Source organism: Hoplias malabaricus, chromosome 4 (genome assembly GCF_029633855.1).
Source record: "Hoplias malabaricus isolate fHopMal1 chromosome 4, fHopMal1.hap1, whole genome shotgun sequence".
Taxonomy (NCBI): domain Eukaryota; kingdom Metazoa; phylum Chordata; class Actinopteri; order Characiformes; family Erythrinidae; genus Hoplias; species Hoplias malabaricus.
Window position 1 is genome coordinate 18,353,893 of NC_089803.1, and position 19,199 is coordinate 18,373,091.

At 39.2% G+C, this 19,199-nt stretch overlaps 1 protein-coding gene across 1 annotated transcript in view; it reads right to left on the reverse strand.

Annotated features, from left to right (window-relative positions):
- Positions 1-4,449: 4,449 nt before the first annotated feature.
- The window catches only part of nr3c1 (nuclear receptor subfamily 3, group C, member 1 (glucocorticoid receptor)), a 30,888-nt gene continuing 16,138 nt past the window's right edge, over positions 4,450-19,199 (reverse strand). Inside the window, exons 3-9 of the mRNA XM_066667882.1 lie at positions 16,082-16,236; positions 13,312-13,428; positions 12,162-12,443; positions 11,774-11,918; positions 7,771-7,901; positions 7,497-7,654; positions 4,450-6,569 (exon numbers count right to left, since the gene is read on the reverse strand). Coding sequence (XP_066523979.1) covers positions 6,417-6,569; positions 7,497-7,654; positions 7,771-7,901; positions 11,774-11,918; positions 12,162-12,443; positions 13,312-13,428; positions 16,082-16,236 — 1,141 coding nt within the window. The 3' untranslated portion in view covers positions 4,450-6,416. The remainder of the gene's footprint in view (positions 6,570-7,496; positions 7,655-7,770; positions 7,902-11,773; positions 11,919-12,161; positions 12,444-13,311; positions 13,429-16,081; positions 16,237-19,199) is intronic.

Here is a 19,199-nt window from a genome sequence, read left to right on the forward strand (position 1 = left end):
AGGGGATGGTGGTGGGTCAATGCAGTGAAAAGTGGATTCCCTCGCGTGACGGCTGAGCATCAGAATGGAGTTCTTCGCGTGAGGGCGGAGCGTCTGAGTGGAGTTCTTCGTGTGATGGCGGAGCGTCTGAGTGGTCCTGTAGGTAAGTAGTGTTTACTAATTTTCTCTAGCTGTTGAGTGTTGAAGTTATTACAGTCCTCCAGAGAGAGGGGGTGGAGGTGGGTCAATACCAAACTGAATGTTTAAAATGTCTTAAAGTGTATACAGTCCTCCGAAGAGTTGGGAGGATGGTGGGAATAAGAAGAATACAATTTCTGTTTTGAAATCTTTTGAGTGTGAGATGTAGCTTTTCAATTGGACTTTTCTGAGAGGGTGGGGTGTGTTTAGTGTGTGTGCAGGTGGAAGTAAACACAGCTATATATTTCTGAATAAGACATTATTTATTCCATATTTAATTCAGCATTAGTTTACTAGAATATTCTGTTGGTCTGTGAAATTGTAGAACTTTAGGAATCATGTAGAAGTGGGCGGGGCTTGTGTGCTCAGCCAATCAGAGTTGAAACAAGGTTATAAAAGAAAGTGGCTGCATTATTAAGTTATAAATCAATGTCTTTCAGATGAGAGAGACAGAGAGAGAGAGGAGCTGACGGTGCAACGGGAATGTCTCAAAATAAGTTCTCAGGCGGAGCGTCTGAGCGGAGTACCTCGCATGACCTCGGACCGTGTAAGGAGTCCCTCACGCAACTGGTATTGGCGGTAATTGGCGGAGCGCCTGCGTGGAGGTCCTGACGTGAAGGCGCAACGCCTGAGCGCAGTTCCTCCCGTGGCCTCGGACCATGTGAGTGGAGTTCCTTGCGTTACGGCGGAGAGTCTGAGCGGAGTTCTTCGCGTGACGGCGGAGCGTCTGAGTGGAGATCCTGGTGTGAAGGCAGAGCATCTGAGCGGGTTATTTTTTGTGTAGTCCGTAGGCTCAGAATGCATATGTATTTTTTTTGCCTACATAACAGAACATTCTACTTGGTAGAATACTACTGTCTAAAACCTATTAGCGTGACCCAGCTTTATCTGCAGTTTAAACTCTGCAGAGGTCATCTATAAAGGGAATTATTTGGTTGTTTTATATGGGACTATACATACCATAGACTGTGATATGCATTGATGAACAATGAAGACCATTTTTTTTTGACTTACTTTTGTACTTTGTTTTTTGACATTATCAATCAAGACATCAATCTGTTTTGTCTTTGTACTACTTTTTGATGATCCAGCCATGATTTTTACTATTCATGAACATTTACAAAACTTTCTTGCTAGATGAATTCATTGAGGGCGGCAGGTAGTGTCTCAGTCACACAGCTCCAGGGACCTGGAGGTTGTGGGTTTGTTTCCCACTCCGGGTGACTGTCTGTGAGGAGTTGGTGTGTTCTCCCCATGTCCGCGTGGGTTTCCTCCCACAGTCCAAAAACACATGTTGGTAGGTGGATTGGCTACTCAAAAGTGACCATAGGCGTGAATGTGTGTGTGTGTGTTGCCCTGTGAAGGACTGGCGCCCCCTCCTGGGTGTATTCCTGCCTTGCGCCCAATGATTCCAGGTAGGCTCTGGACCCACCGCGATCCTCAACTGGATAAGCGCTTACAGATGATGAAAGAATGAATTCATTGAATAAACTTGCCTAAACAACATTATTGGACATTTGAGTTATCTGTATTGTGTTTTGTCATTAATACACCCACAGTTTGTATCTTCACTTTGCATATTTTAATTGTTTTTGCTAGACAGGTTGCACGTTTTTTCTATAGTTTTGAGTACAAACAAAAGTGACTTTAAATTTTTTGATTTACATATATAGACACAGGGATCAGATATTTGGGTAATGGATAACTCTCAGAACAACAGTAACAGCCACATGTTTGTAGGAATTGGTGTGTATTGCACAGGTAGATATGGGCAGAAAAGATGGGAACTGATCTAAATGCAGCAGCAAATGGGTTACAGTCAGTATCTGTAAACCTGCAAAGCGCACCTGTATGGGAGGTGTACCTGGTAAAAAGGTTAATGAGCATAATTAAATGGCTAATTTTGTTCATACGTGCAAAGTAAACAGGACATTAAGTATAGATTTAGAATGATGGTATTCACTTTAAATATACTGGGCTTTGCAGAGTGGACATACATAATCTGTGTGCCGTGTGAAGGACTGGCGCCCCCTCCAGGGTGTATTACCGTTTTGCACACAATGATTCCAGGTAGGCTCTGGACCCACCGCGACCCTGAACTGGATAAGGGTTACAGATAATGAATGAATGACTGCCATGTCCTACAAGTTCCAAGCATGACAGTTCAAAAGTGAGAATCATTTACTGTATGGGGGTGCATTAGTGCACATAGCACGGATAACATGCACACCTGTGAAGGCAGCATTCAAAATATACATGTTTCGGAGAAACATGCTGCCGGATGATCTTTTCCAGGGAAGGCCTAGCTCATGTCACCAAGACAATGCCTAGACATTCTGCATGAAAAAAAAAGGATCCAGGTGCTAAACTGGCCTGCCTGCAGTTTTTAACCAGTCACTCACTTGCACAGCATTCCAATTTTTTGGGAAACCGGGTTAAATAGTTGACTAGATTTAGGATTTAACATCTTTTGTAGTGTTGTCTCATTTAACAGTTTTGCTGTTGGTGAAGGTACTTTGAGAGGCCCATCAAAATAAATATATTAATGGTTGCCCATCACTGCATATCTTACCAGCATTACAAAAGCCCCACAACCTTGACACGAGGTTACCGACTCTCCACTCCCCTGCAAGCTCATTTGTGACTTTGCTCCGTGCATTCATGTAACTTCTGTGTGAACACAAAATCCAATGAATAATACAGAGGTTAACATCACTATCAAACAACAAAAGCATTACCAATTTAAACAATAGGCCAACATTAATCTCAATATTTTAGCAGAATTATCACATTATTTCCCAAAGATAATAAAGCATACATCCACAGGGCCAGGTATTTGTCATTTCTCACACAACTGCCTCCAGAGTCCAGAATGGATACTTCCATTCTGGTAACATCTGCTGCCAGAAGGACCCAGTGATTTGAGTTGATGTTGATGGGGGAAAAAAAATCAATAAAACAACTATATTTATTTTACATTTTTAAACATCCAAGAGTCACATCTATCCATTTCCCACAAAACCCTGTATGAGGGAATATTAAAAATGTGGTTCTGTTGAGCGGGCTCACTGTTGACTTCATGTTTCAGGACAGCCAAATAGCTATTTATTACCTGTAAAAAGTAAGAAGAAAAGAGAAAATGAATGTTTCGGTAGGGTTATCTAAAAGTGCCTCACATCTGACAGTCTTGCCCTAACTGTACCTTGTTATTAACCCACTCTGGATGCTCCAGCGTCTTGAAATCACAGCTCTCGAGTACCTCCCCATAGACATGGTACCTAACATCACTGCCTCTGACTGCCTCAACAACTTGATGCTTGTTCAACTGAAATGAATGAAAAAAATCAACATTTCTCATACTGCACTGCACAAATGCAGTCTTTGAGTGTTCTTTTTATACTGACAATGCATATTGTTCAAATATGCCAACAAAACTGTAATCACTAAAAATATAATATAATTTTCCCACCTCTATTTTCCTTTGTAATTTAACTTTCATTACCACTTATTTGTAATCCTGTTCATAAAGTTATTGGTCATAAACATTTACAATTCGGTGTACATGTATTTATTTTTCTCCTACATGAAATATCCTGAAATTCAGATGAATAATAAGAGTATGCCCTACTAGTTTCAATGATCACAGAGCAGTCCATCTGTGAGCATGACTTCACAGAACAGAGCAAATAAATAAATAAATAATTAAATGTAAATCTACATTTATTTGATAAAGCTAACAAACTTACCAAGGCATTTGTCTTCAAGCTTTGCTTAGCTAGCCTATAATTTCATATTTATTAACAATAATCTGTTGTTTGGGCACCTTTTCCAACCACTTTTTCGTTCTACTTGACTTTAGGAGTATTTTCTAGTACTCCGGGAATTCCTATCAGCCAAAAATATATAATAATATTTCAGATATTAAAGAAAATGCCTAGATTTGTGTTGCTTGCCCTCTTTAATATATAAACTCATGGTGTATTTTCAGTAACTGTTTTTACATATATATATATTTTTGCTTTTATCTCAAAAATAGTGATAAATAGAATAAAAACAAATAGAAACAAATCTAGACACCACATTGAATTATGTCAAGAAAATGTTTAAATTTAATTCAATCAATGTGTCTTGATTTGGTTTGTCTTTTGATAAAAGCAAAACGAAGGATTTGCTTGTTTCTGCAACACCATTTACAGGTTTAAGCTTGTACTAGTGTGTATTGTGTGGTGTATGTTGACACATCGTAGACGACGTTGTTGCTATTAAGAACCCTGATGCCAGTGTAAAGTCAGTCAACTTTTGGAGACAGAGAGCAGATATAATCTGGTAATTTTATTCATGTATTAAACATGTAATAAGGTTTTAACAGAGGAAAACGAAAATATTACATGTCTTTCTCCATTTCTTTTCAACATAATTCTGACGTTGTTAAGACAAGCACAGTTTTGAGATTCTGAAAATCAGAAATGAAAACACATTTGGCACAGAAAGTATAGATTAAAATACAGGCTTGTAGAAATTCCCAGAGAAGTGAGTAGAGGCTAGCATGTTGCTTATTCTTATACAGTTTATCTGACAGATGGTGGGAGGAAGTTTATTAGCATTTTGGATGTCTAATACGTTTAGGGTGCGCCGATTAAATAGAGGAGCATCAGCTAAAATGAACAAGTACACATACACCCATTAAAAAGGAGAAACCATCTGTGGCTGCAAAACGTAGAGGTCCTGGGCCTGAGCACTGAAGACAAGAGTTTACTTTTATTTTCTCTTAGAGCTTAATAGGTAAATCTGATTGTACTGAATTCCATTCTTCCTTTTAACGGACTTGTTATGCTTTTAGGGAACCTTGGCCACTGACATTCAGGTCCTAGAACTAGTCTGGTAAAAGGGATGGATGCTGTACCCAATGTTATGGCTGTAGATTAGACGGCTGGCTTTTAAAGCCACGGTGAGCAAAGACACACACAAAAACACAAAGACCACATTGCGATCGGATCCGAACCATGTTTCACATTGCATAATTCATTTCTTTACCATTCGGCACAAGATATAAACAACTTGAAAACGCTTCTCTCAGAAAAACAACTCGACACAAGTTCAGCTCCTCGTGCGTAAACAGGCTTCGTTCTTGGGACATTTTCTTTAAAGCATTTAACTGGAGTGAAAGTGCTCAAATTGCATTTCAGTCGAATGTCCAATAGAACAAGGTGGGAAAGTATGCGGATTACAGATGAGGCTCCTAATTTCAACACCAGAGCAATAAGGACCACTTTAGTTCACACTAGCAAGTCATGGAGCTGCCAAGAACAAAATACACAGCCATATTAAAAAGGAAAATTGCCAGTGCAAGTGGGTATAAAAATACAATCAAATACAATATCTAACATGATGGTTGCAAAACGTTCAGTATGCACGTTTACAGAACATGGCTTAAAATGGGACGAGCTAAAAAAGGCACATATTTTCCCTTTTGCTATAATTCCGTAATCCTGTTAGCAGTTAGCAAAAAATGTGAGCATCAAAATAGTAAAGATATGTCATGTGTAAATATTAAATTTTCTTCAAACAACCTCTAACAATGCCAAAGCTGTATCACTGTACATATTATTGAAATGATTATTTCAAAGATGCGTATCAGAGAATCAAATGAAGTAATAAACTCTGTTATTTCTGACATAAAAAGTGAATTTCTGAAAATCTAAAACGCACTGTATAGGTTTAGCATATTTAACAGTAAGTGCTAATGGTGTTGCCTTTGCTCCAAAAAAAAAAAGAAAAGAAAAGAAAAAAAAAGACAACAGAAAACAATGTGTGAAACCTTTACAAATGATCTTCGAGAAATAGTTTTCATTTTACTTTATATTTTAAATTTTACTTTTGAGAATCAAACACCTGAGACAACATTTATGGTATTATCTTTTTTTATCCACTCCACTATAGAATATTATATATCTTTCCAACTGTATAGCTATTTGCTGTGATCACTCTTTTGCTTTCTTTACCCGTCTTCAACTCAACACCCGCCCACCGTAGTTCTCTGCTGGCTTGGTTGCATACCGTTCCCCATCCTTGGCCACACAATGACAAACTCATGTCTCATTTTCTCCCTGTTTCTCTCGGTTTGTGTCTCACTGTCCCTCTGAATGTTCAGTGAGGAACGCTTGGTGATGCAGTGTAGATTTAAGGCATGGTGTCCCGCTGCCGGCGGAAGGGTTCTTTTTTTTCTTTTTCTCTTTTTTTTATTTCTGATGAAAGAGCAGCGGTTTGACACTCCCGGCTTTGATTTTTGGTAACTGGTTGCTGATGACTTCGGCGAGCATCTCTGGGAACTCCACACTCAGCGACTTGTTGACGAATGTGTAGACACAGAAGTTCATCAGTCCACCCACCAACTGTAGAGAAGAGTGAAGAAATACGACTGAGAGTGAGAGAGATTCATGCATTTCTCTGGGGAATACTGCTGTACTGCAGTCAGTCTTGGAGAATAACGGAAAGGGAAGGGCCTCATTATGCAACATGCCTCACACACTGGACACTGCTCTGGCTTAGACCATGAGAGAATCCCACGGCAGTGTTTCCAGGTCACTTGACTGCATCATGTTAAGCTTTTCTGGTTTACCACACCTGCTCCAGCTCAACAGTCACACGATGAACCGAAACAGGTGTGTTCAAGAGGGGGAGACCCTAACCTGTCTCTTTCCTCAGGGTGAACTATTTTCTCAGGTCTGATAAGCTGCGAAAAATAGTAATGAGACATGCGGTTGTGTTCTTTTTGAGTACTGACAATATCTGTAAAATGCTCAGACAGAAACGATCTATTCAAACAGGGCTGCCCATTGGATCGATCATGAACAACCAGTTGGTTGCACTGTGAATAAGTAACTTATTTCCCATATGAAATAATTAGGTCAAAATTCTCCTTCATGCCCACTGATGATTACTTGAAAGCCCAACTGGAAAAACGTCCAATAAAACAAATGAAAAAATGCTTGAAAATTGGTCCGGGAAATCAAAACGTTTGAAATGAAAAAGGCAGCACATTTACTACGTCACAACTTTCACAGGTAGCTTGTGATGACTTGTTCTCTGGAAATGGAAGAGCTCCAGTCAAAAAAAAAAGTGTGGGCATCACTGAAGTTTGGCTCCACAGAGAACTTTTAATACAAACACCAATTTTAGTAATAATCTAGTCCATTTTGGTAGATATGCACAGATGTGTGGTATTGACAGGTCATCTAACACGGAATGGTGTTCTAGGATGAGGTGCTGTGACTACCCATCTCTGTTCTTTTACTAAAAGGGAAAGTTGGGGAACTCACGTCGTGCATGGAGTCCAGTAGCTTAGTGAGCTGGTAGAATCGTTGCCAGTTCTGGCTGGAGTTCTCCTCTCTCCTGACAATGGCTTTTCCCAGTTCTTTAATGTAGGACATCCTGATCTCATCAAACACAGCCTGGCTCTTCAGACCGTCCTTTGGCACTGAAAGAAGACCAAGGCGTAAACATTTAGCACAAAAAAAGAAGGCCCTGAATCCCACATGTAGGCTTGATTTGTGTGCAAACAAGGTTAAATGGAGCATACTGTCAGTGTCTCACCTGTGCTGAGAAGCAGTAGGACCTTCATGCACAGATACTCCTCATTCGACACCTGTAGTCTGACAAACTCATTGGAGATTTTCAACATCTGTGCACACTGGTCACCCATGTAGGGCAACTTCATCCTCTCCCTGCACAAACACACATTAACCTGTTACTCATCTGAGTCTGATACAAAACACTTAGATCACACTGTCGTTCCCTAGCAACAATTACAATGTAGTGGTATTGTGTATTACTAGGACATCACAAATCTTTTTGTTTCATACTCTAATGTATTTCTGAGTATCAGGTAAATTGGGACAGCTGGGCCCTAGCTGAGGGTTTTCTACTGCTGACAGGTCAGAGTGGTGAGAGGTGGGAATTAAACATTATTTTATTAGTTAATATTTTTCTCCACCCACTGCCAGAATGGCAACATTTCACATCATTTTCTTTAAGATTAGAGTAAAACAAGACTACTGTCATTTAAATAATATCATTGATTGTACATAATATGATCAAGGACAGAAGCCAACAGGTTTACTAAGTCCAACCCGCATTTCAGGATGCCTCTCCAATCAAAAACCTGTATCTCAAAAACAGTCACTTTACAGGAGAAGAAAAAAACCCTTAACTTTCAACTGAAGTCAATGTAAACAGATTTCTTTTGAAGTAATTCTGGAGAATTTCTATTGGAAATTTTCACACTATGCGAGGGACAGCTTGATGAGTTCAAATGATGCACTAAACTAAAAATTGAAAAAGTTTTTGATGTGTGTTCTCCCTGTATCCACGTGGGTTTCCTCCGGGTGCTCCGGTTTCCTCCCACAGTCCCAAAACACACATTGGTAGGTGGAATGGTGACTCAAAAGTGTCCATAGGTGTGAGTGAATGTGTGTGTCTGTGTTGCCCTGTGAAGGACTGGCGCCCCCTCCAGGGTGTATTCCCGCCTTGCACCCAATGATTCCAGGTAGGCTCTGGACCCACCGCGACCCTGAACTGGATAAGCAGTTACAGATAATGAATGGATGGATGGATTGTTTTTAACTGGACAGCGACATTCATTCATTCACTCATTCATTCATTATCTGTAAGCGCTTATCCAGTTCAGGGGCAAGGTGGGTCCAGAGCCTACCTGGAATCATTGGGCGCAAGGCAGGAATACACCTTTGGAAGGGGAGACTAAAGTAACAGCAGGGTTTTAAGTGTTTTTTTTCCCCCACAGATCAGCTTTACAACCATGAGGGAGCCTGCACTGAACACCCCTCTGCTAAGTGTCCATTCCCAAGTTACACAGTAGTGCTACTTTTCTCAGCAAAATTCTGACCCTTCCACCTGTTTAACCATAAGATTTTCCATATTATTTTCTTATCTTTCTGAAATAAAGCACAGATAAAGTACATGTGCATCTTAAAAAAAATATATTGTGAAATATTTCATTTTAGTGCTCAATTCGAAAAGGAAAAATCAATATGAATAACATTTAGATCAGCGGAATATTTTAAGTTTGAGTGAATTGTTATTCAAACCGGAAAAATATGTGAAAACTGTAAAAAAAAAAAAAAATTGTGAAAATCTCTCTCCCTTTTTCTCAGTGTAGTTCACATGCAACCACAGTCATGGGGAAGACTGCTGACTTGACAGTTGTCCAGAAGACAGTCATTCACCAGAAGAATAAGCCACAAAAAGTCATTGCTGAAAAGGCTGGCTGTTTGCAGTTTGCTGTACAAAAGCATATTAAAGGAAAGTTGATTTGAAGGAGAAAATACAGTAGGAAAATATGCATGAGCGAATACCACAGCCTTGAGAGAATTCTCAAGAATATCTGATTCAAGAACTTGGCAGAGCTTCAAAAGGAGTGGACTGAGGCTGGACTCTAGCTCAGTGGTCCAAAATCCTCTTTTCAAATTGAAGCAAATTTGGAAATCAAGATCCTAATTTCCTTTTCCAGCAGGACCTAGCACCTGCCCACAGTGCCTAAAACTAGTACCAAATTGTTTGCTGAACATAATATTTCTGTGCTTGAATGGCCATAAAACTCTCCAGAGCTGAATCCCACAGAGATAAAGAACACTCAACACCAAAGTGAACAGCAGTGCCACAAGCTGATTGACTCCATTCCAGTCCAACTGGGGTAAAGGAGTCCCAAACCATTACTGACTGTATACATTAACCTACTTATGAAATATTCTAAAAAGTTGAGATACTAAATTTCTCATTTTCACGAGCTATACACCACATTGCCCCCTTCAGTGTGTATTCCCGTCTTTCACCCAATGATTCCAGGTAGGCTCTGGACCCACCGTGACCCTGAACTGGATAAGCAGTTACAGATAATGAATGAATGAATATACACCATGCTGCTCAAAAATAAACAAACAACAAAAAAAGCTTGAAATATATTACTTTACATTTAATGCGTTTAAAATGACAGTTTACTTTTTTAAATAAATTATGTACAAACTAATTTTTTTTTCAGTAATTCCAATTTTTTGAGATACACCTGTAAAAAATAAACAATTAATTCTGTCAGATTGAGGCTTGTTAAATCTGGATCCTCCACCAGAGGGAGGCAGACCGTAGCCTCCTAGTCATAATCAAAGTAATAAAAAACACCTGGCTGGGGTGTAATTAAACAGCTCCATGAAGTTTGTCTGCATTTGGTCTTGAGTTCTCCGTGTTGAGTGCTCTAACAATAGATAAACAAACAAAAAATAAAGATTGGCTGGTAATTTGGTAAAAACACTTAGGTTTATCTTTAGAGTTTCCCTTTTCTCTCAGGTTTTCTCTTGCCTAAGACCATACCTCCTGAGGTTTATCTGAAGCTTTTGCAAAACAAAAACAACAAAAAAAAAAACCCTGCTCATTTTCTCTTGAGTTCCTTGTTTGCAAAACAGAAATAAAGGCCCTAGAAACAAGTGAGCCCATTACAACTGGCTCATGTATAACAACAAATATACTGAAAAGAGAAAATCTTGTATCTAATACTGAGTTCCGTCTGTTTTTATTTAAATACAATACTGGGCTTCATTTTATATTCTAATGCATTTTTATACAGTATTTTAGTTCATCTACAGGAACGTCTCTGCATAACATTTCTTTCTCATTGTTAATTTGTCCAGCAAATCCTCACTAATGAACGCGTTGCAATGTATAACAAACAGGAGGCACAAATTATAAAACTCTCATAGAAACCGCTATTCTATTACCTGTAATGTTTAAGATTCTAGTGGTGCAGAAACTGCCCCTTCAAGCATACACGGCTAGTACTGTGCAAAACAGTACAGTGCCACTGGGAGGGAAAAATGCGTCTGTAATGCTTTTGCTTCTACTGTTGAGGTTTCGGGTTTTAATATGATTTTAAACTGGTGGCTCTTAGTTCATTGGCTCATATTTATCACATTTTAGTAAAAGTGTGGATCTGGGGTTACCTTATGCCTGTTGCATAGCACTGAAATATATGGACAGACCTTGGACAAGTGTTTGTAGCATTGTTCTAACTACTCTGCTTTTGCATAAAGAGCCCTGATGAAACAGCAGCATTAATGTCTCCTAAAACATTTGGCATACAGCAAGTCGACTGTAAATTTGGAAATTTTAGTTATCAGTCCTAGGCTCACTTTAAAACATGGGCCTTTGTTACAAAAACGTCTCAGACCTCAAATAAAACAGGTGTCAAATCAGTGTGAAAATAGATAGAAGATGCAAACACCAGAACTAATAATAATGATAATCTGCAATTTTTTGTCATTGTACAACATACAGCAAAATGTGTCTTCTTCATTTAATCCATCTGTGGCAGTGAACACACACACACACACACAGACACAGAGCAGGGGTCAGACATCCCCAGTGTCTGGGGGGCAGTTGTGGGTTTGCTCAAGGGACCCTCAGCCATGTATGTTCCCATCGGTCTTGGGGATTGAACTGGCAACCTTCCAGTACCAAGCCTCTAACCATTAGGCCACGGCTGCCCATAGGGAACTATAGGGATAATGGAAGAGATCAGAGTATTGCTTACTCATTAATAACCAGGTCTGGGGCAAAGCAGAGCATGTTGCCATTGCACTGCTGGTAGGATCTCCAGCCGAGACTAAAAGACATAAGGAAGAGCCAGGAGGACTGTAGCAGGGTCATCTGATCATCCAGGTGAAGGCTCCGGAATCCTACATGCAAAAAAGATAGTAGTTTAGCAGCCTACAATACACTGTCAAATACGATAACAGACAAACATCAGGTAAACCTTTGTTCTTGATTTTAATAAAGCACATTCTTTGTTAAGGAAAAATGTATGAAATCAACCACAAAGTTAGAAGATTCAGCCGAGTGGTGAAAAGTATTTTGAATTTAAACTCAAGCTGCATGAATCAGAAGTACCAGCTACATGATTAAATGGGGGTATTTATTACCTGGCAGAGCTTTGGCCCACTTGACGGCAGAGATGAACTGGCGCCCACCCAGCCTGTTGAGGGTGGTCATGAGGCGAGTGGAAGTGTCGGTCAGTGTGCTGTCGTAGCCAGCGTAAATGGTCTCTGGCTCGATGGCTTTCAGCAGGGAAAGCATGGTGGGTGCTATCTGGGGCATGGCCTTGGGCACCAGCGCCCGAATCTCCTGTACTGGAGCTGGACTCAGCTCAACCGGGTTCTCCTGCTGCACACCCTTTAAGCCCTTCATCTTCTTCACTTTTCGTGCTGCAGTAGATAGATTCATTGGATTTGTAAGTAGGTCAGGAGCCATGCATGATGAACTTTTATTACAAGTCTTTTATATTTATGCCTTAATCTTATGCTATGTGCTTGCTTAAAGACATCCATTTCATAAGAAAATGAAAAGTGAATCTGTCTCTAAAGGCCGGTGGAGTAGTCCTCTTTAAAACTTCAATCAAATAAATTATAAGAAAATCTGGAAATCATGAGCTAATTTTCAAACATTCTGAGAATTAAAAACACATGCTAAATTCATCCATTCATTATCTGTAACACTTATCCAATTCAGGGTCTTGGTGGGTCCAGAGCCTACCTGGAATCATTGGGCGCAAGGCAATACAGGGAATACACCCTGGAGGGCGCCAGTCCTTCACAGGGCAAAACACACACTCACACATTCACTCACACACTCACAACTACGGACACTTTTGAGTCACCAATCCACCTACCAACGTGTGTTTTTGGACTGTGGGAGGAAACCAGAGCACCCAATGGAGGCCCACACAGACACAGGGAGAACACACCACACTCCTCACAGACAGTCACCTGGAGGAAACCCATGCAGACACAGGGAGAACACACCAAACTCCTCACAGACAGTCACACGGAGGAAACCCACGCAGACACAGGGAGAGCACACCACACTCCTCACAGACAGTCACCCGGAGCAGGAATCGAACCCACAACCTCCAGGTCCCTGGAGCTGTGTGACTACCTGCTGCACCACCATGCCCCACATGCTAAATTTTCATTTAAAATGAAATGTTTACATAATACATCACACAGCCAGAACTCTCCAATGGTGCTTAAAAACAAACAAAACAAAAAAAAAACCAATATATTTCATTTTTACCTTCTAGGTTCATGCCAGCCATCAGGCACTTGCGGAAGCGGCAGGCAGGACAGTTTTTCCTGCGGATTTTATCGATGATGCAGTCGTTTCGCCCCGCGCACAGGTAATTGTGTTGCCCTGTGAGAGGTCAAGACACAGCAAATTACATTTTAATTTGACAACAAAGCTGGGGTATGCTTTTAGTAAAAACTGTCAAAGTCAAAAGTCATGACAAAAAAGGGATGATCTGATTTTAAAATGACTTTATGATTACAACAAATATAGTTAAAGGAAAAGCTATGTATTAAATCTTTGGAGAAAGGGTTTAACTTTGCCATGATGATTGACTGCTGTAGATCAGCTGTTCTCCTCTTGTGTCCTGGGGCTTATCCTTGCCCTTAACAATTGTACGGTTTTCCTCCTGAGGTCCACTTAAGATGGTCAGATTTTAAAAACTATTATTTTGCCCTCTGAGCCTTTAAGAGTAATCTATGAAGGTTACATGCTTTGTGATTGTCTGAATTATATCAAGTTACTTTCAAAACACTCTTCTCATGTCAGTTTAAAGGGGTATAGTCTTGACATCACAAAAATTGAATTAAAAACAGGTTGATTTCCATATACAGACTACTGATGTGAACGTAAGATTTTTTTTAAAACACAGTAAAATTTGTTTATTTTATTTTGTGGACCCTTTTTGTAATGCTATGAAAATGAGCTAAGGATGTGTATCAATCAGATGTGCTGAGGCAGAGATAAAACTAAAGCACTAAGAGCTGTGGTCCCCAGGACATGGCAGAGAGCAACTCTCCCAAAAAGCTTTCTTTGAACCAACTAAGGATTTTCCATTTGCTAATCTGTGCTTGTATTCTATGTGTTGCTGCTACATTACATAGCAAAGCTCCTAGATGCCCTTTGAAGAAGAATGGCTGGCCAATAACACAAGCAAGCTGCAGCTTGAAACCATTATGAAGTCTATGAATGTCCTCTAACTAAGCACTTAACCACAGCAATGTAGACTCCCAAACACAGATTTGTTTCTTTTGTCAATGTTGATTCTTCACTGAAAAAACATTATGGCCAGCACTAATCTGTGTCTGGGAAAATTCCATGCAAAATGACAGTGTACACTAACTAAACGGAGTAAACACACAATGATTCAAGTGTGTTTTTATTAACTTAATCAAATCTGTTACTCTGAGCAGCACAATAGCAGAAAGTATTAGTATTTTCTGTTTTTTTTTTTTCAATTTTTAAAAACATGAAAACTCATTTACTAAGTCAATTTTGCACCTCAAAGTTGTGCAGAACCATATTGTTTGAATCAGCAGTCAGACACATGCGTCCAGCGTTTGCACCATGCTTATAATCTGGTCTTTACATGAGGTGACACAGAGAGTCAAAAGGGAGTGACAGGAGGTGGACAGCAGTAGTATTTGTGGAGTTTAGTTACCATCTGTATTTTGCCTCGACCGCCATCCTTCACCAATGCACAGAAAACAAAGGGAAATACAACAATCACAAACGTTTTACTGTGTGAGGGCATGAAGCAAGGATGGGTGCAGTTATTCAACTTAACTGATTATCTAAAACAGTTTATAATGTAAGCATGTGTCATTTGAGATGGGTGGGAGGGGGGAGGGGTTCTCCCTCTCTCTCATTCTATTGCTCACCCTACTCCATACTCAATACTCACCCAGCCAGTCTCTTTTTAGCCTCTATTTCATTTTATTCAGATTTTCTCTCATTTTCTTACTTTTGTTCTCTCCCTATCTTCATCATCATGCTCCCTCCTTCTTCCCTGTCTTTCTCTGTCTCTCTGCTATGAGAAACGAATGGTTGCTAAGAACAACAATTAAGCCAAAAACCCAAGACACAAATATCAATTTGAAATCTCTATACTGGTTATTAACATTAATTTCCCATTCTGTCTCGCCCACAACCTAACGAAAATGTGGTGTAATCTATTATTTATTTTTATATTTCAATCATTTCCTAAATCCCCAATGTCTTTAGACCAACATTTCAATCAGTGTGTCGTTCTATTCACACTGTGAACATCTCAGCAGTTCAATATATATATATATATATATAGGTTGTATCATTAAGAACCCCAGAATGTCAGAAGACGGGATCCATGTTTATATGGTTTGAGCAAAAAATAATTAATCTGACCCAAAACAAATCTGCACTGAAAAGGTAGCTGGCATTTGTGTTTTAAGGCCTCTATTTGCTTTTTTGCGAAATGGGGTGGGGAAGGGGGGGGCTGTGCCATTTCTAGTGTGTAACACAAGTAGCATTGATACAATGCATCTCATGTTTAAACAACATCCAAAAATAGAAACATGCCAATAATTCAATCAAAGAGTGGGCAGTGCAAATTGCAGGTCCACAGCTGTTAGTTTTCACAATCCTACAACGAACATTGTAAACTGGGTCTGTTTTCACTCACTGGGTTTGGGCATGTACATTTAAATAAAACCTAAAATGCACTTTTCAAAACGTATATCCAATATATATTGAAATAGTACATCCAATAGAGGACAGCGAATAGAAGCGATAGTTTGTTTGAACTCAGATTCTTATCTACGTACTAACAGCTAAGAAATAATAGGATGGACACGCAGTAAATCTGGCCACTTTAGACTTTTAACAATTAAAAAAAAGGAAAAAGAGTCTAAAAATTACATATTATGGCAATTAATCAGCTACATTTTTATGACTGTAACATATCTGTGGAATAAGGGGTTTAACAATATTCATAAGTGTAAAGCAGGTGTGTATTGCTCACCTTCTACAGCTCTTTTGAAGAAGACCTTGCAACTGCCACAGGTCAGAACGCCATAATGACAGCCCGATGCCTCGTCTGAACACACCAGACAGATTTTGTGCGTGGTGCTGCTGGACTTCCCTGCACCAGAGTTGATCTCAGGCCTGTTTATGGAGCTACACAAACACACACACAAATCAGAACGGTACTATGCCACCATCTGCTTGTAAGACAAATGTGACAGGAGAAGAGCCTTGGGCATTAGTGATCATCAGAGGCCTCTTAGGGTCATGGACATTTTTGTCAACATCAATAGTATACTGTATTGAGCAAAATCAAAGTTTATTATGCAGAGGAAAAAAATAACAATTCAGCATATTCCTCAAATTCCTAAATCCTCTTTTTTCATGTCAAAATAATTCCTGTTTTCCAGTCACCTTTTCTGAAATTGAATAACCTTTTGCTTGTTTTTAAAACTCTGTGTTTTCAGGCTGAAACAAGTCAGTGTGTGGCAAATAGGCATCATTTGTATTTGCATTAACGTTAAACGTTATGAATTTAACATTTCCCCTCTTTTCTTCTCTGTTCCCCTTTTTAATGCCCCCACCCCTTATTTGTTCTGAGTGTGTAGGTCCTGGGACACAGCACTGAAATCTGTTAACACAGGGGATGTCGAATCCTAATGAACGTGCTTTAAATGAAGGACGTGAATTTAGCCACCAGGGGGCAACTATTGACCATGGCCGGAGCTGTATGCCCTGCCCTACATTTACCAGAGAAGCACATGGACTGCATGGAGCCATATCAGCTACGCCCCCACAGAGGGAGAGAGCAAGAGAGAGAGAGAGAGCACACAGCGTGTGAACCAACTACCATCTACTGGCCTACATGCAAATTTACTAAACGAAGCAGAAGAAGAATGAAGGAAAAAAGCTGCCCGTCTTGTTTAAGGCTGATCATTACTGAAGTCCAGTAGCAGAAGCTCTGCTCCTATATTATGTTTCTATTCTCAAATCTGTTTATATGCCCTTACATAACCGCAGGTTCACTTTCATTCACAAACCCTGGGCCTGAGCCAATGCTGCAGTATGCTCTCTGTGGGTCATGAAAGGAGGCCAGCAGTTGGCAACATTGATGACCTTTTACGCCCCTCAAGCTAAACTAAAATCCCTTTTGAAAATGTCCTAATATAAAACAAGTAAATAAACAACCTGGCAGAACTGGAGCAACAAAAGAATAAAAAATCCCCTGACAACAGGGATGCCACTCTGTTATTTTGGTAATTGAATAATCCAGAGATGATTCAGACAGTTGTACCTTTTAACAGTTTGGACAAACAAAAATCTAATGAAATAATCCATTTTTTAAATACTGACAATTAGTTACATAAAAAATGGACTCGACTGAAAATAAACTATGGATATACTTTCAACAATATACAACATTTTTTAAAAATCTGGACCAAAAAAAACTAAAGAACTGAAAAATACAAATTAATTTGAGTTTCTCTCAGGTTCTGTTTAAGTATTTTATATGTATGTTAATATACATACAATGACAACTCAATCTAGTAACCTATGCAACTTCATCTGAAGTGTACTAAATTGTCATCAGAGTTTCAAAGAACACTGCCTCAAAATAGTAATCCTTTATCAAAAATGCTTAAACCAGTTTTGGCAAAGCCAGTCCACATTCTTGTACTTTTCTATCTCCCAGTACTCCTTAACTAATCCAGTGCCAAATGGTACCTGGTCCACAAAACTGTTCCCATCATTTTGATTCCAGTCACAAATAACTAGGTCACACAGACCATACCAAAGAACAATCCTCAGACATGTTATAACAGTTTAGATGTGAGTCTCTGTCAGTAAACACTGAACCCTTATGAGGTGCCAAAAAGACAACAGCGATAACAATCATGCCAGTGTGTAGAGTTTTGCTGTTGCAGGTTAATTTTATGACATAAACCTGTTTATAAATAGGCTTAAGACTTAGCCTACATAATTATACATAGAGATATCACAGCAGTCCTTAAAGATCAGAACATTTTTCAAAATAAAACCACATTTTGTGCATCGTCTAAATATATTGCCAATGTGCCGTAAGTTGTTTTAAAATATGACTGTTCTTCCACTTAAAAAGGGACACTCCTGCCAAAACGAACATGTTTACATGCAACATCTGTTAAAAAACATGCCTACTCATGTTCTACAGAGGAACCATTTTAGTGTTCAGCGCTCATCTGATGCAGAGAAAAGGAAAAAGCTCCATTTGATGATGTATCTTGAAAGTGAGAGGAACTTTTGTATCAATAATCACTATGTTTGGGGGGGGTTTACATAACCGCTGAATAATTGAAATGCTATTTAGTTAACATTATAGTACTTAAGAATCTGAATATCAAGTTTTACTCTCTACACGAATGGATTTCTTTATCAATACGAGAACAATTCCCAATGGCTGTGTTGCATTTGCACAATGCATGCTGGGCATTGTAGTGAGATACCACAGTGCTGACCAAAACCAAACACTTAATTCTGTCAAATCCAAATGAATATCAAGAATAATGGTGTGGTACAGTAAATGAAAACAAATGCTAGTCATAGAATAAATCTCTCTCTACTATTTCTTTACATCTATATACAGTACCAGTCCAATGTTTGGACACACCCACTCAGGGTGGGTTTCCTTTGTTTTGGGCTATTTTCCACATGTTGTGAATGTACAGTATCAGTCAAAAGTTTGAACATCTTCTCATTCAATGATTTTTGTTTGTTTTTTATTATTATTGTTTTTTATTTAATTATTTTCTACGTTGTAAATGAATATGGAAGACTTTAAAACTATGAAGGAACACATGGAATTATGTAGTAAACCAAAAAGTGTTAAACAAACCAGAATAAGTTTTATACTTTAGATTCTTCAAAGTAGCCCCCTTTTGTTTTGATGACAGCTTCTCACACTCTTGGTATTCTCTCAATCAGCTTCATGAGGTCGTCACCTGGAATGGTTTTCAGTGAACAGCTGTGGCCTCGTCAAGAGTTAATTTGTAGAACTGCTCACCGCCTTAATGTGTTTGAGACCATAACATGGTTTGTGTAGAGGTAGGGGCTGGTACATAGTTCTGTACAGTGAATAG